The 26,750-nt window shown below is 42.3% G+C and overlaps 1 protein-coding gene across 1 annotated transcript in view; it reads right to left on the bottom strand.

Annotated features, from left to right (window-relative positions):
• Positions 1 to 15,373: 15,373 nt before the first annotated feature.
• TTC34 (tetratricopeptide repeat domain 34) overlaps positions 15,374 to 26,750 on the bottom strand; it is a 57,418-nt gene continuing 46,041 nt past the window's right edge. The window contains exon 8 of the mRNA XM_069078436.1: positions 15,374 to 16,089. Coding sequence (XP_068934537.1) covers positions 15,565 to 16,089 — 525 coding nt within the window. The 3' untranslated portion in view covers positions 15,374 to 15,564. The remainder of the gene's footprint in view (positions 16,090 to 26,750) is intronic.

Genomic DNA, 26,750 nt, shown 5'->3' with positions numbered 1-26,750 from the left:
TTTCCTAAATTGTCAGGAGCAGTGCCTGGCCTTGGAAGATCCTGCTGTGCAAAGTGGAGTTAGATTAGGAACGCGGGTGAAATCCCAGCTCTGCCACTAATGAGATGTGTGACCTTGGGCAAGTCACTCAGCTGGTCATTTCCTCATCTGCAGATGGCCTCTACGTCTCCTTTAGCTCTAAATACATAATGATATCGACTAGAGAGTAGACTCCTCGAGAACAGAATGTATTTCACCTTTGTGTGTGTGTGTATACATATATACATATGTGTATATATACATGTATATATAGACATGTGTATGTGTATATATATATATATATATATAAGCACCTAGCAGAGTGCAACCTAGAGAAACGACCTGTGATTTCATTAGTAAAGGGCAGCGGGGTCCGGGGTCTCCTGGGGTCCCCAAGCCCTTTTCAGGGGTGTGTTTGTGTGAGGTAAAAATTATTTTTATAATTACAGTAAGATGTTTAAACTTCTAATACAATATATCCTGATAGAGATCACTCACATCAACAAAAGCTCATGGGGGGAGGGGTGACTGTCCTCAATAATTTTTAAGAATGTAAAGGGGTCCTGGGACCAAAAACTTTGAGAACCACTGGCATAAGGAACTCCTGAGTGAGCAAATCCCCTTCACCAATGCACGTTGCCACCCTTTCTGCAATTTATAGTCTTAGAACACCAAGAGATTAAGTGAATGGCCCAGGGTCATACAGCTAATATTTATCAGAGGCTGGACTTGAACCTTTCTCTTGGTGGTCAATAAGATGGGTGAGGAAGTAGAGGCCCAGAGAGGGGAAGAGATTTGTCTAGCAGTTAAGTGGCACATCTGGAATTCAGATACAGGTCTTCTGACTATAAGGTCTGAGTATAGGACTCATTTTATTCTCAAGTCTGGATTATAAGAAGCCTGGTTTATGATCAATGTTCATTTCAAAACTGTAGAATATATAGACAAACAGTATCAATAATTTAAAGATCTTCAGAGATCTGGCCAAGGTACTGAGAAATTAAGTGACGATCATGGTTTAGGCACAGCCAAAATACAATATACACGGAAGCAAGGCTTGAACCTAGGTCTTTTTGTTTCTATGGCTATATGTCTTTTATGACATGCTGCCTCAGTTTCCAAATCTGTAAAATCAAGATAGTAATACCTATAGTACTTGCTTGACAGTGTTGTTTTGCATATGAAATGAGATCATATAAATGACAGGGTTGTTTTTTTTTGGGGGGGGGCTGTCATTCAGTTGTGTCTAACTCTCGATCTCTCCATCCACCCTTTCTCTGGCTAAACACATCATCTGTATTTCCTCCCTAACTCTAGGTATTACCCAAGGTTCTTTACTGGGTCTCCTTTTCTCTCTATACTCTTGCACTTGGTGATATGATCAGCTCCCATGGGTTCAGTAATCATCTTTATACAGATGACACCCTCCTAGTCTCTCTCTGGGTTCCAGTCTCACATCACCAACTGCTTATTGGACATTTTAATTGGACATCCCATAGGCATCTCAAACTCAACATGCCCAAAATAGAACTCATTATCTTCCTCCCACGTTCCCTTCTCTTTGGAAGTTCCCTATTTCTGTTGAGAGAATCGCCATCCTTCCAGTTACCCACATTCACAATTTCTGCATCATTTTGTATTTCTCACTCTCACTCACCTCATATATCCAAGCATATGCCAAATCTTGTCCACTCTACTTTCACATCTTTTGCATCTCTCCCTTTCTCTCCACTCACAGGCACCAACATAGTTCAGGACCTCACCACCTCTCACTGGATTAATGCTATAGCCTCTTAATTGATGGGCCTGCCTACAGTTTCTCTCTACTCCAGTCTATCCTCCACACAGCTGCTTCTCCTAAGTGTAGGCCTGATCAGGTCACTTCTCTATTTAATAGACATCAATATGAATCCTTTTACCTCTAGAATAAAAACCTAGCACTGCCTACTTCTAACCTATCTTTCCAATCTTATATAGGTCTGTCAGTCAGTCAATGAACATTTATTAAGCACTTACTATGTGCTACGAACTGTGCTAAGTGCAGTCCCTGCCCTCAAGGAACTCACAGTCTAATGGGGGAGACACCTTGCAAACAGCTACACATACACAATTTCCCTTTATGAACTCTCTGGCTCGCCCAAATTGGCCCCCTTGCTACTCCTCACATATGGCCCTGACTCTCCTAACTTCATTCCTTGCAAAGGTGTTGCTATCTCCTCATCTCCACTGCTTATAACCCTTCATTTTCTTCAGCTCAAGCATCTTCCCAGCTATTAGTGACTTTAATTTCTTTCCAACTAGAGCCCCTCCATCACCTTTGTATTTATTTTGGTTTTAATACAGAGGGATATATATGTTTATATATGCACATATACATATATACACACATATACACATATATGGATGTATATTGTACAAGTTATACAGGACTTCAAAAAGTCTTCATAAAGTTTTGAGTAACAACTTAAAACCGCACTAAGATTTTGGGAACTCTCTATTTATGTACAAGATATATTCTACCCAATAAAATGTAAACTTCTTGAATGAGTGAATGAATTAAAAAGCACTTATGTAGTGCCCCTTATGTACCAAACACCATGCTAGTGACTAGAACCACAGACTCAAAGGTGAGACAGTTTCTGACCTCAAGGAACTTATGTTCAAAGATCAGGAGACAGTATGATCAGGGAAATGGTGGTCAGAGAAGGGAGCTTTGGTCCAGGGAGTCACTGGTGTGAGTGGGGGCATAGGGTAGTCAATTGTCATGCCCCTTCCAGAAGCAATGGAAGCATCTATATGATGCCTGTTCACAGAAGACAAAGAGGTGGAAGTGGGAGCTGAGTGAGATGTGCACACAGTGGCAGAGTGGGTGGTGGCAAGATGCCCAAGTCATCCCGGTTTCCTTGTGGAGGGTTAGACAAGACAAGAATCATGGTCTAGGGGTAGGTGTAGAACCTAAGTCAGCTTACGTGTACACATTGCTCTCCAAGGATTATCAGCATATTAGAATCGTCAATATATACATCCTTCCTAAATATTTGCTCTACCTCCCACTGAAAAGTAATCGTGTATGTGTGTATACATATATACACACACGTATGTACAAGAGGCAGTGTGTGTGATTCTAGACAAGACAATTGACCTTTCAGTGTACCCAGGCATTTCTCTAAAAAGTTCTAAGTTGCAGAGAAGGCACCAGTCTTCATTTGTATTAAGTTTTTCATTAGGAGCTCCCTGCACTGATAAAATCTCTCTCTGCCCACCCCCACACTCAATACATATTTGAGTGGCTGCTTCATGCTTGTTTATAGAATATCTGCATATATTTAGATTTATGTGTCTATATACATACATACACACCTATACATACATATATACATACACACACATATATACAGACAGATACACAAAGATGGAGACAGGTCATTTCATTCCCCTGTGTCTCAGTTTCCTCATCTGTAAAATGAAGTAGTTGAGCTAGATAAGATCTAAAGCCTTCCAGTTATGAGTAAGACAGCGGAGAGTTGGTGAGTTTTGTGTACAACAGATACAAACTGTATCATTCCTTCTCTCTAAAGCATCAAAGAAAAGCTATGTCACTGGAAAGGTCCAAATGAGGGGTTTGTCCCTGACTCTATGTCTCTCTCCCCTAAATGATTCTCTCATTCTTTCCTTTGACTTTTCTTTGCAGTTATTTGTGAGTAGGTGAAATCCAGAACAGTGAGAGCTGGATAAAGAAACATAGCTCTCACAGAAGGCCAAGAATTTGACCTTTAAGTTATCCTAGGATTGTGGCAGCATCTGAACTGCCTTCCTGAATTTCCATTGTGTTATCAGGATAACCAGTGGTGGATTTAGGAGCTGACCAATTTTGTCTTTAAGATGTCCCTCCAGACAGGTTAGATAGGAGTTGGGGTCAGAAGACAGACCTCAGAACAAGTCTGCTCTAGATCGACTCTTATAATGTCTAACATCACTCCATTTACCATCAAGAAACAGTTTAAACCTCAATCTTCTCCAATGCTGTTGTGAACATTGTAGCAATATGAACCTTAAAATGCTACTTAGAAATAGACTTTAAATGATCCTTTCAGTCATGAAGAGCTGGAAGAGAACTTAAGATACAATCTAGTCGGGGCAGCCAGGTAGCACAGCGAGTAAGAGCACTGGCTCCAGTGTCAGGATAAGGCATCGAATCCCGGGCTCAGATACTTAGCACCCACCCAGAAACACCTGACCGTGTAACCTTGAGCAAATTACTTAACCCCAATTGCTTAGGGGCAGCCAGGTGACTCAGCGAGTAAGAGCACTGGCTCCAGTGTCGGGATGACCTGGGGATCAAATCTAGGTTCAGATACTCAGCACCACACCCAGAAATAACTGGCCATGTAACCTTGAGCAAGTTACTTAACCCCGATTGCTTTTAAAAAAAAAGATACAATCTAGTCCAATCACTTCATTTTACAGATGGAGAAACTGAGGTCAAGTGATTTCCCAAGTTTACATGTTTTCACTGGGATTTGAACATAGCTAGATCAAAGGACCATAGATCTAGGGATGGAAGGGAGAATGTCTAGTTCAACATTCATTATTTTATAAATAGGTAAATGGAGGCTCATGGGGATAAGTGACTTGCCCATGGTCACACAGGCAGTTTCAGAGGTCAGATGTGAATCCAGGTCTTCCTGAACTGAGAGCTAGTGTTCTTTTCATTCTACCTCTGTAAGTTGCAGAAGTAATTGGGTAAGGTAAAAGTCCCCATTGACTAGAATTTCCACAGTATTATCTTTTAGTTTCTTCAAGGCCAATGCTGCCTATACCAAGGTCACTGTGCAAAATCATAGTTTCTTGAGATGTAAAGCCTTGGTAAGACTTGGCACCTGTCCATTCTCCAGGGCAACTCCTTCTCATGGTTTAAGGAAGAAGTGGGGAAGAAGTGAGGTGGCCATGTGTAGTCTGGGGACACAGAGTGGGAGAGCTTAGGCTTTGTGGGGCTGGCAAACAAAAACAATGCCCATGCAGAGTGTTCCAGGATCTGAGAGCAGAAATGTCTACTTCCCTGGTCTTAGGCATGGCTGGGTCTAGGAGCGAGCCATTGTGGTGGGAGGCATTGTGACGCTGTGTTCTCATTCCAGTGATTGAGGAGGAAGGGCCAGGTGGGGAGGGTGAGATGAAGAGGGGACACTGGGTAATTCTGGTATTTCTGTCCCAAGTCTCCCAGCTGTCTACTTCAAAGCTCAAATTAATGTAGGAGTCACAGTCAGAACTGGTATATATGTTCAGAGTCATGTAGGGATCATTTAAATCTTTCTCCTCCCCTGCTCAGTGCTTGGTTACCCCTTGCCTTATTTATAGAGAAAAAAAAGCTGATTAAGTAACTTAAAAATAAGGAGAAATAATGGCTGGATAATTTCCACTATGGTTCAGCTTATTTTAAGGTTTTAAAAAATCTCAGCAATGAAACCTGGATGAGTGAGTGTCATGCATGGTGAAGTCCTGGAGAGCCAAGCCATGTTTTACAATAGCCCAAGTCAACACACTCAGTCTGTCTCTGATATGTAAAATGGCATGGTGGATCAGGTGACGCCTGAAGTCCTTTTCAACTCAAGCTCTAGGGTCCTATGATACCATATCTTAAAATGAACCATTAGGTAATCATTTATTTGGATCAATCCTTTACTTTTCCCAATTCTTCTTTTCTAACCCTTGCCCCACCTCCTTTTTTCCTAGTAAGTCACTCACCCCATAGTGAAAATTAGTCAGATACCTTACAGGAAGGGCAACAGAAGAGGCCTAGCTGCCTGGGGTAGGGAGATGTTCAAAGGAGGAAAGTGGATCTAGCAGACCAGCTTTCAGGACTTCCTAGTGGTGCCCCTGAGCCTTGAGGAGGAGCAAGCTGAAGGTCCAATCCAATGATACTTCACAGAGGTTCTTTAAAACATCTCTTAAGGTTTATAAGCAGGGAATGGAGGATGGAGGAGACTTTCGTGTAGAACCTAGCAGGCTGGAGCCTCCAGGGCTGGAATTGTTACTGCTTACATTCCACTTCTATTTCAGAATGCCCTGGCATAACAGAAGCCCTATGCTTGGAGGAGAAGGACCAGAGGTCAAAGCCTGGTCTTGTTCCTTATAAGCATGTCATGACTTCTGGCCCTGGAAAGCATCTCTTCTTCAGGCAAAGGAGGGGCTGAACTAAATGATCTCTAAGGTTCTCTCCACTTTTAAGTCCTGTGAGTTATGGTTCATGGTAGAGAGAGAATGCTGGATTTGTATTCAGGAAGACCTGTGTTTGGATCTCACCTCTGACACTCACTGTGTGACCAAAGACATGTCACCGAACCCTTCTTTCCTTATCTCTCAAATGAAGGAGTTGGATTGAATGGCCTTCCATATATTGATGGCATTATAATTATCATCTATATGATAGAAACAATTCTTATTACTTACATCACCAGGTTGTTTTAAGGGCAAATGTGCTGAAGTGTAATAAACATTATAAAGACATCAGCTATTAACTAGATAAAGGTAGGTGGCACCATGGACAGAGTGTGGGCCTGGAATCAGGAATAATAATAAATATAAACATTTACATGGTATCTACTATGTGCTAGGCAATGTGCTAAGCATTTTTTAATATGATTTTATAATGGTTTATCTTTATAATGATTATCTCATTTTAACCCTACAACAATCCTGTGAGGTAGCTGCTATTAGTATCTCCACTTTACAGATGAGGAAACTGAGGCAAATTGAGGTTCAGAAACTTGCCTAGGGTCATACCAATAAGCCCCAAGTTTTATCCACTGTACCACATCTAAGACAGGAAGAACTGAATTCAGATCTTGCTTCAGGCACTTATTAGCTGTGTGATCCCAGACAAATCACTTAACTACTTCCTGCTTCTATTTCCTCATCTCTTAACTGGGAATAATAATAGCACTTCCCTTTCAAGGTTATTGTCAGGGTCAAATGAGATATTTGTAAAGTGATTTGAAAACCTTAAACCACTATATAAATGATAGTTATCATCATCATCATAATCACCACCACCATCACCATTATTATTCGCTAGTGGCAAATGGATTCCCTAAACTCCTGAAATTGGTACTAGTCTGAATTTTTACTCTAGGAATCATGTTTTCTTGGATCTGGGGGAGAGCTCAAAGGACATCTAGTCCCACCTTCTAGCCATTTATGGGCCTCCTTGATTGGGGAAGGGGAAGGGCGAGTCACTCAACCTGGTCTGGAATGCCATCAGAAGCTGGGAGCTCATCACCTCACAAGGAAGCTTCTTCTGTTGCTGGGTGGATGTTGATTTCTAGACAACTCCTCCTTATTCTGAGCTGAAAGCTTTCTCCTGGAAACTTCCTCTCATTGGTCCCAGTTTTACCTTCAGGGTTGAGGGGCTAACTCCTATTCTACATGGCAGCCCTTCAGACATTTAAAGACACTGATAATGCTTCTTCTCTCTCTCCTTCCTTTCCACATTCTCTCTTCTCCCTTCTTTTCTCTTCTCTCATTTTATTCATTTCAATACATTTTTCTTTGGAAGGAATTCATAGGCTTATCCAGAGTGCCAGAGGGATCTAAGATGGAGAAAAGGTTAAGAACTCTTTCAGTACAAATATTACCTCTATTTTCCCTATAAGAAACTGTAGCTCAGAGACAGAAAATGACTTGCCCAGGGTCATGAAATTAGTGTCAGATGCTAGACTTCAACTTGTCCTCTTGAGTCTAAGATCAGAGGTTTCTCCTCATCTGCAAACTGTTAGCCAATAAATGGCACAGTAGATAATCTTCTAATTTGGGAGTCAGAGGACTGGGGTTCAAATCCTATCCTCTGACACTGTATATATGTGACCTTGGGCAAGTCACTTGCCTCTGTGGGGCAATTTTCCTTCTCTGGAAAATGAGGGAGTTAGACTAGATGGCATCTAAGTTTTGGATCTATGAACCTATAAATTCTAGGTCACCCCTCCCCCCCTAAAAGGAGCAGAAAATTCAGCTCAAAATAGTTAAGAATGTTCTTTTTCTCTCTCCACCAGGGGAGGTGAGTTTGTGCCTGAGGCTCTATTGAGAGACTTCTGGATGTGTTGACAGCTTGGTTGGGGAAGAAAAGCAAATAGATATTAGCTGTTCAGAGCTCTCTTCCCTTGGAAAGGTTTTACTATAAACCAAAGAGGCTGCTTAGAATCTCTCTCTCCCTCTCTCTCTCTCTCTCTCTCTCTCTCTCTCTCTCTCTCTCCCCCTCCCTCTCTCTCCCTCTTTCTCTGTCTCCTCTCTTTTTTCCTCTCTGTCTTCCCCAGCCTTCTCTCCCCTCCCTTCCTTTCCCCTTTCCTTCCTCTCTTATTCCCTCCCTATTACTCTTTCTCCTTTCCCCCCTCTTTCTCCTCTTCTCTCTCTTCATTCCTCTCTCAGTTTCCCCCTCCTTGTTGTCCTCTAAGAATATTCAGACAGAGGTTGACCCCTTCTCCAAGTATTGCAGAGGGGAAGCTGTATTTAAGATTGGTTTTGGACTCTTAAGGTTCTATATTCCCCTTATTCCATGTTCTACTGTCTCTTCTCCTCAGATATAAAAATGATCTTGAACTCTCTGCCTATTCCCTCACTCTCTTTCTTTTGGCAAAATCTGGTTGAACCAACCCAGGACTGGGGATCACCAGGTCAAGTTAAAAAAAGTAATTTCCAACCTTGAGCTCTAACTGGGCTACTGAGTCTAACGTTCTCATGGAATGAAATGTTCTAGGAAAATGATAAAGCCAATTGTGACCACTGAAAATGACAAGGGGTCTCCAATGAGAGAAGAAACTCACCTCTGACCTTTCTTGTCTTACTTAATGTCAGTTGGTCCACTCTACATTTTAATAGGAATCCCCTCTAATAACAGCCATCACTTATATAGTACTGCAAAAGTTTAACATGTATTATCTTATTGGATTCTCATAACAACTGTGTGTGTGTGTGTGTGTGTGTGTGTGTGTGATATTATTGTTCCCATCTTGCAGATGAGGTAACTGAGACAGAGATTGGCTTGCCAGGGTCACAGCCAACCTGGTGGGGTTGGAGATTTGAACTCGGATCTTACCTAATTCTAGGTTCCTTGCTTTATCCACTATCTCACCTAGTTGTTCCCAACCACCTACTCAAGAAGTGGTCATCCAGTCTTTATTTGAAGACCTCTAGTAAGGGAGAACCCGCTATATCACCCTCTGAGGCAGCCCATTCACCTTTGCATAGCTCTAATTATTAGGAAGCTCTTCCTTATAGAAAACCTAAATTTATCTTGCCCATTGCTCTGGGACCATGTAGAACAACTTGGAAGCCTTTTCCTCAGTGGGACAGTCCTTCAAATACTTTAAGATGGTCGGCCTTGGTGCCCACTAAGGAAATTGTTAGTCACTTTAGCTCTGATATTTGTCTTTGTCCCAGAGGCATCTTCAGCCAATGCTCTGGATTACTTGGTCTGGTCACAGCCAGGATAAGGAAGGCTGGCTTTCAGGGAGTAGGGGCATGCTGGGAAGGTGAACTGTGCTTGATTATCTAATCTAGGTTATTTAATCCATCTAACATTCACTTGGAGCTATGTTTTTCTGCCATTCTCCAACCTCAGACCTGGATTACTACAGTGGAAGGGATTGAGCTAGAGTCTGGGCTAGTGAACCCAAAGGCTCTCACCTCCAAAGAGTGCCCAGAATATATGTGTGTGTGTGTGTGTGTGTACACACACACATACATACACACACACACATACACACACACACACACATATATAACTGGTCCCACTTCAAGTCATCCCAGGGATGGGTCCTAGGGATTCCGGGTAACATGGCAATGACTTGAGGTTCAGGGTCACTAGTTGACTCAGAGCAAAGCTATGGAATGTCTTTATTCAGCTTGTTTTCATACTCTGCTTTCACTTTATCTGGGCTTTTCTTTCTGTTTTTATTTTCCTTGCCTCTTGAACTCAAGTCTCCACATTCCAGACCCCCCTGTCTGGCAGTCAAGTGAATGATAAGCCAGACCACACTGAGACATCTTTCATCAATAAAAGGTATTCTACCTAGGGAAAAATGTAGCATGGAAGAATGAGCCTGGGTTTAGGAGCCAGAGAGAGCTGGGTTCAAATCCTGCCTCTTTCTTATGACTTACATAATCTTAGGCAAATCATTTAACTTTTGGCAACTTTAGTTTACTTTTAAAATGAAGGAGGTTGGACTAGATGACCTCTGAGGTCCTTTTCAGTTGAAGATCTCTGATCTTCTCTCTTAATGTCCTAGCAGGAGGGAAATAGGGCAGCCCTGGGCTTTTTGGTTAACTGCGTAAAAGATGTTGGTGTTAGAGAGGCATCTCAACAGTCAGGTTTCAGAAATGCCTTGGCATCATTCCTCTTGGGAGTCTTTCAGATTTCATTTGAATAGAGAGCTAGTGACAGGGAATTTACTTCCTGTCAGTCTCAGTGTTCTCATCTGTAAAATGGATCTAAATAATAGCACAGCCCTCAGTGTTATTGTAGAAGAACAAATGAGATGAATTAATGGGAGTGTGTGGTCATTGGCAAACTTTAAAATACCATGCAGAGAAAGGCAAACTTGAAGTAGTGGAGAGAAGGCTAATTTTAGAGTCAGGTTCAAATCTTCCCTATAACAAATACTGGGAGCGGCCAGGTAGCACAGTGAGTAAGAGCACCGGTCCCAGTGTCAGGATAACCTGGGGATCAAATCTAGGCTAAGACACTTAGCACCCACCCAGAAACACCTGGCTGTGTAACCTTGAGCAAGTTACTTAACCCCAATTGCTTAGGGGTGGCCAGGTGGCTCAGCCAGTAAGAGCATTGGCCCCAGTGTCAGGATGACCTGGGGATCGAATCCGGGCTCAGATACTTAGCACCACACCCAGAAATAACTGGTCATGTAACCTTGAGCAAGTTACTTAACCCCAATTGCTTAAAAAAAACAAATATTGCCTGTGTGATTCTAGGCAAATTATTTAACCTATGAGTGTTTCAGATATCTATAAGATACTAAGTCGCCCAGCAGGCTCCAACTTATGCTGGTGGAGGGAGTTTCCTTAAGAGGAGATCCTTAAACCAAAAAACATCACAAATCTAAGAAGCAGCAACTGAAAACAACAATAGCTACCTATTGCATGATATCCAAATCTGTTTTCCCCCTATCTAAAGGGAAATAACCCATCCCAATTTTAGATGATGATAATTATTAGAAAATTCTTCCTCTTATTGAGCCCAAACCTGTCTCTTTATGAGCCTTCCCAACCTCCTCCCCATCCCTCACTGGTCTTGGTTCTATCCCCTGGGGCCAGCTAAAGACATTTATTCCCTTTTCTCCTTGACAGCATATCAGATATTTGAAGGCAACTCTCATGCCTCCCACCAGAGACGCCTCTTCTCCATACTAAACAGTGCAGGGATCCAGGCTGTCTGGGAAGAGAGGAAATGAAATGAGAAACTAAATGCAGTCATTTTCACCCTAAAATTTTTGTTATGAGTTTGTAATGGAGTTTCACAATCTAATCACACCACTGCTCTTTCCCTGCAAACCAGCGATATTGTCAGGCATTTTCATACCTTGGAGAGCAGTTGGGGAAGGAAAATTTAGAATTGATATAGTGGAAAATATAACCATGAGATCTGACCCAAAATGGGATGGACTGCCTTGAGAGGGAGTGAACTCCCCCTCCCTTGAGATGCTCAAACAAAGGCTAGATGCTCATTTATTGAGGATACTGTAGATCAGGGGTTCTTAACTTCTTTGTGTCAGGTACCCCTTTGGCAGTTTGGAGAAGCTTATGGACCTCCTTTTCAGAATCATGTTTTCTAAATAATTGGAGGAATTTCTAAATTTTAGTTAGAGGTTCATGAAAATAAAGGTGTATTTTTTTCCCATTTAAGTTTACAGACCACCTAAATCTATCCACAGACCTTTATTTGTGGGGGGGGGGTCATGGTCCCCAGGTGAAGAACCCCTGATGTAGAATGGGGTCTTGTTCAGATATAGGTTGAACTTTAAGCTGTGAAATTCAATGAGGAAAGAGAAATGGTAGAGACCAAACCTGAGTTTTGGTTAAAATATGGATCATGAATAGGAAACCAGATGCTTTCTGAATGCTTAAGGATCCCTGAAAGAGGGGATATGCACAGCATCTCAGAATTACAAGGGATTTCTGGTGCAACACACACCTACAGAAGAATCTCTACCACATCCTTGACAAGAGGCCATCCATCTTTTGGCTCACCCTTCTAGTGAGGAGAGGGCACCCTGTTCTGCCTTTGGACAGCTCCCACTGTTAGGAACTGGTTCTCATTGTGTTCTAATGATGTAAGAAAATAGTTTAAAATGCTGATCATGGATCAACTTTGGTGAGATTTGCCATGGAATCCATTCTGAGACAGAGTCAATAAAGGGTTTCTTATACGATCATAGAATTAAAAGTGGAAGAGCCCCAGAGGTCATCTGGTTTAATACCTTCATTTTACAGTTAAAAAAACCAAGACCCTTAGGGGCGGCCAGGTGGCTCAGCAAGTAAGAGCACCAGCTCCAGTGTCGGGATGACCTGGGGTTCAAATCCGGGCTCAGATACTTAGCACCACACCCAGAAATAACTGGCCGTGTAACCTTGAGCAAGTTACTTAACCCTGATTGCTTTAAAAGATAAAAATAAAAAAAAAAGAAAACCAAGACCCAGGGAGATAAAGGGACTTGGCCAGGATCATGCATTAGTAAGTAACAGAACTGAAATTTATACCCAGTTTTCTGACAAAATTATGTATGTATGTGGTAGTGGATTAGACTAGGACCTAGGAAAATTTGAGTTCAAATTCCACAAGACTCATGGACATGACATCTGTCAAAATCTCAGTTTCCCCCTTTAAAATGGGATTGATAATATTTTCCCTACCTACTCCAGATATTGGTCATGAGGACAACTGCTTTGCTAGTTCTGTGAGTATGAGTTCTGAAATTTATTTCCTTTATTTCTGACACTGTGAATCTGAAATTACTCAAGTAGGACATGGAGTTAGGCTTCCTTTTGTTTTGATTGCAAGGAAGAATTTTCTTTTTTTTTTTGAGAGGGGAAGGCAAGGCAGTTGGAGTTAAGTGACTTGTCCAAGGTCACACAGCTAGTTAAGTATCAAGTGTCTGAGGCTGCATTTGAACTCAGGTCCTCCTGACTTCAGGGCTGGTGTTCTATTCACTGTTCGATCTAGTTGCCCCCCAAGGAAGAATTTCTACGAAAATAGTTCAATAAGATTGCTCGTGGGGAAAATGTTTAAACTACTTTGGAGGTGGCAGTGGGGCAGGGCACGGGGGTAGGGAAGGCATCTGTTTTTATAATCTATTTTGCAGCTTGGTTTTTCACATCCTAACAATGGACATAGTAAATACATGTCATTCTCTATTCATTAAAACAGGCCCTCTAGGGATTTGTAATGGGCAATGCTTCCTTAGCATAGGTCAAGCTACTATGTGTATTTTAAGCTAAGAAGCCAACATTAAAAGGCTTGATGAATCAAATTCAAATACAGTGAAATACAGTGCTTGAGAATTCTAATAATGTATGACCTGGGGAAGAAAAGATGGGTTAGTCACATGGGAAGGTTGAAAAATAACTAATTTGTAATTAGCCTGCTTGTTCCATAGGTAACTTCAACATGTCAAGAGATCTTGAGTACATTCACAGCATGTTGGGAGGACTTCCTGTGGTTTACTTAATGACACAGAGCAGGATGGGCAGACTTCGACGGGTTGTAATGTGCATCAATGGAAGGAGCACCCTTTTAGATGAGATCCCAAATCTCCTGGATCACTGGAGTAATTCAAACTGGTTTTTATCATTGTTTCTCCTAATTGAATATTTAAATTATATTTCAAGCAAAGGCAGACAGGCTGATGACAATAGGTAGCAGAGATTGGGTTCATCAGCAGAGAAGGAAAGTAACCCAAGAGGGTTAGAAACTGTAGCAGGGAGTAAATGGGGCCCATGTTAAACCAGGACTGGGAGTAAGTAGATACCACTTGATTTGGAAGTTCTCCACATGGACAGACCCAGACTTCCCAGGAAGCTGGACTTTAGGCATATCCCTGACTCCTGTGACTAAAGGCAATTTCATGCTTGGTGAGAATCTGCTTATGAACCCTTTTATCACCTGTGATCACATGTAGTCCTTAAGTTCAGTTGAAACCTAGTCAGCCTTAAAGGAGCAAAATTACAAGAGAAATTTTCCTTGTGGTCTTACTTTTCGGTACCTGAGTTTAAGGTGCAGAGCCTAAGAAATACTGATAACTCCAGTGGCAGTCTGATTTTGGAGTAGGCTGTGCCTCTGAGGAGTCCCAGTATCTCCCCTTCCTGCAGAAACTCTCCCTTCCCTTGCCAGTACCACCTTTAACTTTAGGGCTTAAGGCAAACTACAAGTTACTATATGTATTTATTTAAATTTTTAAAATCTTTTTTTTCTCCCTCCCACCTCCCATCCCCCACTGGGTGTGGGGAACAATCTTGTAACAAGCATGTGTATCAGTTAGTCTGTGAATATGTTTTTACTGTGTTTGTCCTTCATTCTAGAAGAGGACCATGACACAGAGAGATGATGTCATGACTTGCAGTTGACTTGGATTTGATCGAGGCAGGGCTGTGCAAGGTCACCAGCCTCACTTTCGCCTCCAGAGTCATCTGGATCCAGGGACCTGATATTCTTAAGATGACTGGAGATGACCCAGGATGCAATGGGAGACCCTGGCCCTTTCAGGCTAAGGTCTTTTCAGGTTCTCATTTTGAGTGAGGTAACACCCATTCAGTGAATAGGCTTCTTTAAGAAGTTAATCAAGGGTGGCCCCTTTAATCCAGAAAGAAAAAAAAATCAAACTGGGAGGGGAGGACCCTAAGGCTTCCAGGCCAAAGGAGAAATAGTTATTACTTAGTATTTACATTCACTCTGTGCTAGGAGAGCAGGGACCTATAGTTGAAACTATGAGCTCCAGAGTGAAGTGGGTTTAAGGCTCGGTTTTTCCTCAAGATAATGCAGGCAGTAAAAAAAATGCAGGCAGTCAACCCAAAGGGAAAAAAGCAGCTCTTGGCCATTGAAATGTGCTGGCCCTTCGGGAGAGCACTGATAAGGAAGGACCAGGGAGAGGAGAGGAGAAGAAGAGAGCGAGAGATAGAACTGATTTTGAATGCTGTTTTAGCCATGAGATTAACTCTGGGTAAATCACTTACCCTTTCTTAACCAAGTTTCCTCATCTGAAAAAAAATGAGGATCCTGTGAAAGCATCCATTTTACAGGGTTGTTGTGATAATCAAATGAGATAACATATGGCAAGTGCATCACAAGCCTTAACGTGCTATTTAAATGGTAGCTTTTATTATTATTTAGGCTAATTTTGGATATTTAAATTTGCCCTCTAAGGAAATGAATAACCAGTATGATTTCGTGTCACGTTAAGGGACCCTTCCCCCTGCCCTCCCCAAACAAAGGAAGATGGATACTTCTCGGGGGAGGTGTCTGGGCTGACTTGTAAAGGCCCCTCTAGGTCAGTGAATACTACAGCCCCAGGAGACTTCTCTCTTGACCCTCCCTCGAAGCTTCTTCAAGTCACTGCTATTTTCATCCAGGAGGAGGCCATACTCGACCACCTTCCAAGAATCCTCATAGCGCTGTTCCTCTAAGCAGTGCTGACCTGCCAGATGAAACATCTGGGCCAGTGCTTTGGTTCCGGGTTGAGCAGACACACTGCACAGGGCCAGGGATGGAGAAAGTTGGAAGGCTCGGATGAACTCTTCCACAGCACTGGCCTCATCTGAGAGGCCTAAAAAACAGCGGCCTCTGGAACAAAAATCTTCCACCTGCGTCTGGAGGTCATTGGCTGTGTGCTTCTGGATCACTTTGTCCAAGTCTCTGAGGGCCCCGCTGAAGTCCTGCAGGTGGGACAGGCATGATGCCCTCAGCCGGAGGTATCTGGGGTTCCCATTGCTGCCCAGGACAGCCAGGGTGTAGTAGCCAAGAGCCTTCTCTGGGCACTGATCCTTCTCTAGGGCATTTCCTTCTTCAGCTGCTGCCTAGACAGAGATAGAGACAGGGACACATATAGATGATGTCACTCTTACTAGCAACCAAAAAAGATGCTGAAGAATTATAGACACTAAGAATTGGAAGGAATGTCCAAAGCCAACTAGTCTGATGCGGAACTGAAGCAGAATCCTCTCTACTTCATACCCAGCAAGTATGAGTGAAGTCCAGCCAGTGCTTGACCTCCTCTGATGACGGGGAACTCACTATCTCCCAAAATGGCTCATTCCAGGTTCTGACAAGTTTCCAGTTTCTATTTTTCAGAAAGTTTTTCTCCCTGACTTCAAGCCCAATTTTGCCTCTTTGCAACTCTGCCTTCACCCTCCCCTCCAACCCATTTTTTTTTCTGGCCTCTAGGGCCAGGCGGAATTAGTCTTCCCGTGATGACCCTTCAAATAAGCCCCTCTTCCTTGTTTTTCTTTATATCTTTCTTCCTTGAGGCTAAAGATTCCCATTTTCTCATGTGGCACAATCTCAAAGTCCTTCATTATTTAGGCTGTTCTCCTCTGGACACTCTTCAGCTTAACAATTGTTCAGTCATTTCAGTCATGTCCAACTCTTCATGACCCCACTTGAGGTTTTCTGGAGAGAGATACTGGAGTGGTTTGTCATTTTTTTTTCTCCAGCTCATTTTACAAATGAGGAAACTGAGACAAACAGAGTTAAGGGCTTTTCCCAGAGTTTTGCATCTAGGAAGTATCTGGGACCAGATTTGAACTAAAGAAGGTGAGTCTTCCTGACTCCAGGCCCAGTGCTCTATCCGCAGTGCCACACAGTTGCCCCTACTAAAACATAGCACTCAGAATTAAGCACAATACTCTTTTCTTGGTCTTGGTCTTTTATTCATTTTTCCAATCCTTCTGAGTGCCCACCCAGCACAAGCATTGATTGAATTGAGCTGATTGAATTGGGTTGAGGAGATTAGGAGAATTTTAAGCAAATTGAACTGGATGATGTGTAAGGGTCCTTCTAGCTCTTAATCTATGAGCCACAGTGGAAGACACCAAGGACTCTGGAGGTCAAGGGGCTTGTCCATGGTTACACAGGAAATGAGTACCCATGGTATGATCTGAATCCAAGTCCTCTATCTTCAGAGTCTCCTCCACCAGCCTGTCTCCCCATTACATCTCCTTCTATGCTCCCTCATGAAAATACTGACTTTAATTTAGATGCCTTGGTCCAGAGTTGGGGGATGGATTAGAATTTGTATAATCCCATGCAGGTGCATCTTAGATTGAGATGCCTTGCACTCTGCATGTGGGTTTGGGTCATGGTATCCAAGGAAAGATGTGGGGGGCAGAAGGGTTAGTAAATGTAATAGGAGTCAACACTGTAATATGGTGGCCAAGAAAACTAATGGGCTTCTAGTCTTTATAATACAAGAAGCACAGTGTCCATGAAGAAGGCAATGATAGTCTTCTGCTCCAGTCTAACTGCCTCTAGAGTCCTGTGTTCAGTTTAAAATGGACAGTTGAGGGGCGGCTAGGTGGCGCAGTGAGTAAAGAGCTGGCCCTGGAGTCAGGAGGACCAGAGTTCGGTTCTGGCCTCAGACACTTAACACACACAAAAAACTAGCCGTGTAACCTTGGGCAAGTTACTTAACCTCAATTGCTCTCCAAAAGGCAATAAAATAAAATAAAATGGATAGTTGGATTTTTTCCCCAAGTCATCCTTTTATTTTTATAATTATCAATTGTCTTAGGTGCAAGTAGGTGGTACAGTGGGTAGAACTCTAGGCCTGGAGTCAGGAACACCTGAGTTCAAATTTGGACTCAGATACTTACTAGCTGTAGGACCATGGCCAAGTCACTTAACTCTGCTCACCTCAGGTTCCTCATCTGTATAATGAGCTGGAGAAGGAGATGGTGAATCACTCTAGTATCTTTGCCAAGAAAACCCCAATTGGAGTCACGAAAAACTGGACACAACTGAAAATGTCCGAACAATTGTCCCAGTCTCTCATTTCCTCCAATTGAATATTTTTTCATCCTTTTAAAAAATTTTGAGCTCCAAATTCTCTCTCCTTCCAGTCCTTTCCCCACTTATTGAGAGGGCAAGCAATGTTACCCATTATTCATGTGAAGTCTTGTAAAACATTATCATATTAGCCATGTTGGATGAATTTTTTTTTAAAAAAGGAAAATAAAGCCCCTCTAACAAACATGCACAGTCGAGAAGAACACATTTCCCCATTGGCCGTGTCCAAAGATTTATTTCTCACACTGCATTTTCAGTCCCTCCTCTCTCTAGCAGGTAGCATATTTCATCTTTGGTCTTCTGGAATCATGGTTGGTCATTGTATTAACCAGATGGATATTTTAGCAAGGACATTAAAAAGTTTGAGGGATGAAGGCCACCAGAAAAATGACTGGACTAGAGACCATGTCATAGTAGGATTGATTGAATCAGGAATAAGGATTGTTAAGCCTGGAGAAGAGAAGATTTGGTGGTGGGGAGGGGAGATGGACATGGGTACTGTCTCAAAAGTACGTGAAGGACTGCCACATGTAAGAGAGATCAGATTTGTTTGGTCCATAGGCTAAGAACTAGGAGATGGGAATTGTAGAGAGGCAATTTAGACTTCATGTAAGGAAGATCTTTCTCACTATAAATGCCTTGGGAGGCAGTGGCTTCTCCATCCTTAGGGGATTTTAAGGCAAGGCTGGATGATCACCTGTCAAGTAGGTTGAAGAAGGGATTCATGTCCAGGTGTTATTTGGAGTAGATGGCCTCTGAAATTCAACTCTGACATTTTGCAACTTAGTATTTATCTAAAAGGGCTTCTTAGAGATAACTAATGCAAAACTGTCATTAAAAAAATTAAGATGTTTTATGGGTGTCTGTTTTCTCTTCATCATTGCTCATTCATCACTTCCCACTGATCCTTCCCTTGTGACAAAGAAAAATAATTAGGCAAACACATCGTATACAAAGACTATATTCCACAAGGAATACAACATAATCCAATGTGTTAGCTATCCCTTCAAATGATCAAGTGAGATAATATTTATAAGGCATTCAGCTCAGTGCTTGGCACAGAGTAGACACTTAATAAATGTTTATTTCCTCTCTCTCCTTCCAGCTTTGGGGCATATGAAAGTTTGATCAGTAGTCTGCCTGTCTGCCCACAGCCCCTCCAACATTGACAGCTTCCATTTTTTAAAAATCTCTACCAATTTGTTGGGCATGAGGTATTTTCATTTGTATATCTCTTACTATGAATGTTTTGGAACCTTTTCCCATGCAGTCATTTCTAGTTTGCAGTCCTGCCTCTTTCCAATCTGTCCTTCACAGTTGTCAAAGTGATATTCTTAAAGAACTGTCTGACCGTGTCACTTCCTGATTCAATCCATTCCGGTGACTTCTTATTGCCTCTAGTATCCAGTATATGCCCCTTTATTTGGTCCTGAAAACCCTTCACAGTCAAGGTCCAACTTATAGAAGGAGCATGCTCTCTCTAGAGTTAGAAAACCTCCATTCAAATTCCACCACTTACATTTACTCTGCGTGACCTCGGGCAAGTTGCTTACATCCTTTGGCCTCAGTTCCTATTTCTGTAAAATTAGGGAATTGGACCAGATAGCCTCTGAGTTTCCTCCATGGGATCCTATGTTGTTTTCCCCAATAGAACGTAAGCTCCCTGAGGGCAGGGACCCATTAGTTTTTGTCTTTCTATCTCCAGAGTTTAGCACAGTGCCTAGACCCTTAATAATTGCTTCTTTTTATTTTTTGATGGGGGAAGGCAAGGCAATTGGGGTTAAGTGACTTGCCCAATGTCACACAGCTAGCAAGTACGTCAAGTGTCTGAGGCTGGATTTGAACTCAGGTCCTCCTGACTCCAGGCCCAGCACTCTACTGAATCACCCAGATGCCTAATAATTACGTTTTGATGGATGGATAAGTATAAGACTACCATTGGCCAGATGCTAGTTTCTTCTAGCTGTCCTGCTGCAGGTTCCACTGAATTCTTTCTCTCCCAATAATGCCTTAGGCTCCCACAAGGGGTAGCCATCCTCATGGGCCCACAGCTTCCCCTGGAAACACCACCTCCTCCAAGACAAAAATACTCCAAACTCTGTTCCAACCTCTCTTTACACCTGCTCATCAGTGGCTGTTACAATAGGGAACAGACTTGTTTGTTGCCTGGTTTGATCCAAGAACTTGCCATTAGGAAAGCATCCTGCAACATTAATGCTGGTTCGTTTGTTTTTATGGCTTCAGCAATATGAAACTGATTCCAAAACATTAAAATGTGTTCCCCACAATTGACAGCAAGAACTCAGGCAGAGAACAAGGGGAGGGGGCACCTTGCAGAGGAGGAAAGTGGGCTGCAGGAAAGATGCTCAGTCCTTGTGGTTTCAGAAGAGGAAGGGGCAGGGGACCACTTCAGCTCCCCATTAATCCAAAAGACCAGGCAATTTATGGGTTCTTGGCCACTGATCTCTCTGCAGCTCTCACCTCCTAAAGGCCAAATACTCATTCGTGAAGGTCGGCAAGGGAAACAGCCCAAACCGTAGGTGCACTAATGGATTTTTCATTACTCCTAACAAGCGGACTGCGCTTTCTTCAGGACTCAACCTAGAGAGAATGTGTGAGCTGCCAAGAGAAACACCACCAAGGCTCAGTCCCACTCAGCAGGGGCAAATGAGTGCTTGGAGCTGTGGGGGCGGAAGGAGGAAGGGAGGAGGGAAAGGACTATGTGGCAAGTGGGGGGCCCCCACCTCCCAGCATCCTGCAGGATGGAAAGCTGTCCTACGCACCTTAGCTTTCTCTGCTCAACACCTGCTGGAAAAAACTATGATTGCTCTCCATAAAGCCCCCAGTCAAGTAAACATATAAAACAGGCAAATTAAGTAAAAGCAAACACAAGTCCTTGATATATTGGAGACGGGATGTTGCAGAGGAAAAAGTATTTGACTTCGTTTTCTTCCTCTGATTCTTATGACTTGTATGACTGTAGGAAAGTCACTTCTGGGACTCAGTTTGCTCATTTGAGAAATGTGGCAGTTGGAATAGGTTTAGACTGATGACCCTGTGAATATTATACAATGTTCTATCTGAACAGAGTAGAAATGAACAAATAAGTAATGTGGGCATGTTCTGTTTGAATATCTTAGAATTTATACTTTATCCTAGAAGCAAAATATAACATTTGCTCCATTTTAAGTCTGTTTGGAATTCTGTTGCCTTCAGAAATCTATGCTTTTAAAAAAGTACCCTGCTAACCTTAAAAATAAAAAGAAATCCAACTATATTTGATTATATAAGGAAGTAGTGTGGTACAGTGGAGAGAGAATTGGGTTGGAGGCCAGAGAACCTAGGTTTGCATCTTGCCTCTCTCAGGCAGGACTGACCTCTGTGACCTTCAGTAAGTCACTTCTCTCTGCCTCACCTGTAAATTATAGGAGGTTGGTGAGCTGAACTAAGATGGCCTTTCTAGGTATAGAATCTATGATCCAAGGAGCCATAAAGTCTTAGGAGAATAAGTGTTTGGCCTTCCCAGGGGACTACTTGGAAAACAGAGAACACTCATTGGAAAGTAGAGGTCTGGCTTATTTGTCACATCAAGGATATTATTCAATTCAATTCTATAATTGGTCTTTCTTGGAGTATTGTATTCAGCTCTGGGTACTACAGTTTATGTAAGAAAACACTGATAACCTGGAGAGTAGCTATAGGAAGACATCAGGATAGTGAAGGACCTTACATCTATATCATATGAGGACATGTTGAGCCTGGAAAAGAAAGAAACAAGATGACTGTCTCCTAGTATTTGAAGGACTGCCCTGTAGAGGAAGGACCAGCCTTTTCCTACTTTGCCCCAGATATACAGGAGGCAGATAAGTGGTTTGGTGAATAGAGTTTTGGGCCTAGAAGACTCGAGTCCAAAGCTAGTGTCACTTACTAGCTGGAGGGGGGGGAATCACTGTCTGACTCAGTTTTCCTCTATTGTAAAATGGGGTTCAAAATAACACTTTGCTCCCAAGGTTGTGGTTGTAAAGCTCAAATAAGATGATATTTGTAAAGTGCTTAACACAGCGCCTGGGACATAGCAGGCTCTTCATAAGTGCTCATTCCCTTCCATGTACGCTGATAGGTAAATAGGAGGTAATTTGAGGAGGGAGAAAGCATAAGGCACCTGAAAAGGTCTCATGCAGGAGGGGGCATCTCAGCTGAACCCAGAAGGAAGACAGGAATTTTGATCAGTGAAAGCAAGGAAAAAGTGTGTTCTAGGCATGGAACAAAGGCCTATGGGTGGGAGATGCAAAGTCAAGCTCAAGGGGCAGATTGTAGGCCAGGCTGGTTAGAATGTGTGAAGGAGATGGAAATGAAATTCCTGGAAAGGTCAATGGGCTCCGGATTGTAGTGTGCTGTAAATGCCAAGCTGCACGGTGTGTTGGTGTTGGGTTTTTGTTGGTAAGCCTAGAGGCAGTAGGGAGCTGCTGACAGGTTATTTTTAATATATAGAAGCACATGGATAATCATAGTTTCTGATCATGAAGGTGGGGGAGAGACTGACTGGGAGCCTATTGCAACGGTCCAGACTAGAGGTTATGAGGTCGTTGGTTAGAGTTGGCTATGTCAGTGCACAGAAGGGGAAGGATGTCTGAGGAAGAGAACTGACGAGACTTCAAATTTATTGGATATGCGGGATGGGTTAAGGGAGAGGGAAGTTGTAAACCTAAGTCACTAAAAAAGTGGTGGTGCCACTTTTTAGGAACAGGGATGTTCATTGAGAGGATGGGTGTGGCAGGAAGCAGGATAAGCTCTTTTTTTGGACATGCTGAGTTTTTGACTTCCAGGTGGAGAGGCTGGCAGGCTGAGAGTGCCCTTTGTGTCTACACACTTGTAGAGTTTTGGAAGAGCTTCTGGGGGGTGAAGGTTAAGTGAAGGTGGCTAGAATCACTAAGCACAAATGGGTGGAAAATTACAGTTCTTTACTTCTGGCCAGAACTCCAGAACCCGCCAGGAGAAATAAATCACACAGGCCCAGGTTATCAGATAGGAATGACCCTAGCCATCTTGATGTTGCCTCCCCACCACCCAGCTCCCTAGACAGACATTGCCCAGGACTCATTTCTAATTAGAGAAAAAAAAAGGATACTTATCACTGCCTCTCTGCAACTGGACAAAGACATTTCAAAAGAGGGCAACCTCCAGAATGCTGGAGAGGAGATTATAGCACTTAAGAGGCTGAGGTAAAACCCCCTCCCTATTTTTCCCCCACTGGGTTTCAAAAATAGTAGGTTAAGGTTTTCTTGTATATTTTCCAGTAGGTTAGGAGTTTGGGCTGTGACAGGAAGCCCTCCCCAATCCCTCTTAATTCCAGCACCTTTCTTCTGTTACTCTTTTCTATTTATCTTGCATATCTATGTCTATCTTGCTTTGCATATATTTGTTTGCAAAAAGATACATATAATATACACATATACATGTATACGTTAATATACATGAACATACACACATCTATCCATCCATCCATCTGTCTGTCCATCTATCTATCTATCTATCTATCTATCTATCTATCTATCTATCTATCTATCATCCATCCATCATCTATCTATCTATCTATCTATCTATCTATCTATCATCTATCTATCTATCTATCTATCTATCTATCTATCTATCTATCTATCTATCTATCTATCTATCTATCTATCTGTCTCTCTGTCTCTCTGTCTCTCTGTCTGTGTGTCTGTCTATTCTTTCATCTATCTAATCATCCATCTGTCTGCCTCTATCTCTCTCTGTCTCTCTCTCTCTCACTCCTCTATTGGACTAGATGTCCCTTGAGGGCAGGGACTGCCTTTTGCTTCTTTGTATGCCTAATGCCAGCCACATTAATAAAGGCCAATTTATTGATTGAGATGGCAGTCAAAAAAGCTAACACAGTTGTTACCTGTGTGAGTACAGTCCAAAACGCAGGGAGTGAGAATTCTATTTTCCTTTCTCTTGATCAGAACACACCTGGAAGACTACCTCCAGCTTCAAAATGGGCACCCCATTTTAAGAAGGTCATTTATAAACTGGAGCATGTCCAGAGGAGGGTGACAAAAGAGAGTGAGTCGACTGAAGACCATGTCATATGTGGTTCTGTTAAAGCCTATAGAAGAGGAAAAATGGGTAGAGGGAGGGGAGTGGGGATAGTGGTTGTCTTCAAATATCACTGTCTTAAAAGCTATCACAAAGGAGACCATTAGCTTGGTTCAGTTTGATCCCAAAGGACAGAACTAGAAACAACTTGTGAATCTTGCAGGAAAGCCAGAATATATGGAGGAAAAGCTTCCTAACATTTACAGTTGTCCTGAAGCCAGATGGGCTGCTTTGAGAGTTAATTAGTGTCCCTCCCTTTGAGCAGTAGCTGGATGAGGCCTTGGAAGGGATGTGGTGGAGTGCCTATTTGTTCCAGGATGGGTCCCACTAGATGGCCAACTCTGTCATTCTGGGAACCTGTAAATTTCAGCTGAAGACAGTCTCTTTTCAGTAGATTTTTTTCAAGCCCTATCTGCCAAGAACCCCACAGTTTTCCCATGAATACATTAATTCCTCAGCCTAAGCACTACAGAGAGTCAATATCCTGGATCTGGCTTTTCCCCATCAATTTTGAATCTCCATTAAGATACCACAGTTTGTGAATGGGCAACATTTTCTCTCTTTCATCCGCTGGTATCTCTTAGGCCTTTTTTCAACTAATTCCCTAAAGGTCTACACTGAAGCAATGTCATTGCCACACCACACAAAAAATATTCTACATAATCATGTGAAGGTTTCTTATCTTGTACAACAGATGCGTTCCTGTGAAGTTATACATGTGCCTCACTTTGTTAAAGTGAACCTAATTCTGATGCATGCTGGGCCATTGGCTTTGTAAAGGAACACAGAGATAACTCTTTTTGTAATGTGGACAATCACCTTCTAATTGGTTGGTTTCATAAGCTGGGATTTTGGTATATTGGATTTTCTTAAAACGGGGCACATAGATCCTAGTGCCTCTGTCTCTTACAGATTGACAGATGACCTGAAAATCAATCACTGCGTTGGCATCCTTTAAAGGAAGATCTTTTCAACTTGGAATTAGGTAGAGTAACAAAAATGTTTATACCCTTTGACCTGGAGCTTCCACTGTTTGAAATGGACCCCCAAGAGGTCAGTGATGAAAGAAAAGATCCCCTATATCTACCAAAAATATTTATAGAAGCACGTTACTTTTTGTAAGAGCAGAGAAATGGAAATAAAATTGATACCCATTTATGGGAGAATAGCTGAGAAACTGAAGTACACGAATATCATGGAATATTATTGCATTGTAGGAGAGGATGAATGTGATCATTATAGAGAAGCCTGGGAAGATTTATCAGAACTGACGTAACCTGAGCAGAAACAGGAAACAATATATAGCAGACAACGGAGATTGAAGGGATAAAAAAGAAAACAACTAAATCTGAAGACTGTAAAAACATAATGACCAAAATTGTCCTTTAAGGGGAGACACGAGAAGGCATCTCCATGTCTCCCCATTCCTGGGCAGAGGTAGACGACTATGGGTGTAGAACACATAATGGTGATACTGTTTGTTAGTTTTACTAAACTGATTCCCCTTCTTTTTTTGTTCTTCTTTACAAAGTATGGCTGTCTTGGGGAGGCTAGGTGGCACAGTGAATAAAGCACTGGCCCTGAAGTCAGGAGGACCTGAGTTCAAATCTAGCCTCAGACACTTAACACTTACTAGCTGTGTGACCTTGAGCAAGTCATTTAACCCCAATTGTCCTGCTCTCCCCCCTCCAAAAAGAAAAAAATAACACAAAGTATGGCTGTCTGGGTTGGAAAGGGAGGAGACATACTTGGAGAAATGTAGTTGATGTAATTATGGAATATATCAATGCAAAACTAAACTTGTGTAATTATGTTATATACATATATACACATATGTGTGTATACACACATATATATGCTTTTATGTACTAAGGAGGTTTTTATATTAGTAAAATTGAATTTAATCGAACCATGCAATTCAGGGGTAACTGTCTCATTCATCTTGGGGTCACCTGGAGTTGTTACTCAATGGTCATCAAAGTCCTTCACAATGCTTAGCTGGGCCTCTCTTTTGGGAGGCACTCTATAAGAGGGGAGCTACTCAGGGAAGAGGGGAGCTTGTTGGTAGTAAAGAGGTTGACAAATGGGTGGCTGAAACCTAGTTCTAGGATCCTAGTCTTAGAGGAGGAAGGATATCTAGAAAACATCTTGTCCATCCTTCTCAGTATACTGGTGACAAAATATAGGTCCAGAGAGAAGACCTACACATTTCACAGTCAGAGGACCTCAGGCCAGAATAGAATCCCAGAATTCATCTAGTCAAACTCAGATCTGAACTAGAATCGCTCAACATCATACCTGATGAGTGATCATTCATCTTCATGTTACAGAGAGAGAAACTGAGTCTAAGAGCCTTCAAGTGACTCTCCTAGACTGCATACCTAGGAAGTGCCAAGGCAAGATTTGAACCTAGATCTTCCTGACTTCCAAATCTGGCATGTCCCATGAGATGCTACCCTGAGGTCTCAGTGGGCTAGCCATATGAAACATTCTTTGTCTTTAAGAAGGGAAAAAACAGTTTCCCTGCAGGCATCCATCCATCGCCAAAGTGTAGCTC

This window comes from Petaurus breviceps, unplaced genomic scaffold (assembly GCF_028583685.1).
Source record: "Petaurus breviceps papuanus isolate PSGF00001 unplaced genomic scaffold, PetGlider_PUasm1.0 91041, whole genome shotgun sequence".
NCBI lineage: Eukaryota > Metazoa > Chordata > Mammalia > Diprotodontia > Petauridae > Petaurus > Petaurus breviceps.
The sequence above is the reverse complement of the archived record's forward strand: the minus strand, read 5'-3'. Positions and strand labels throughout refer to the sequence as shown.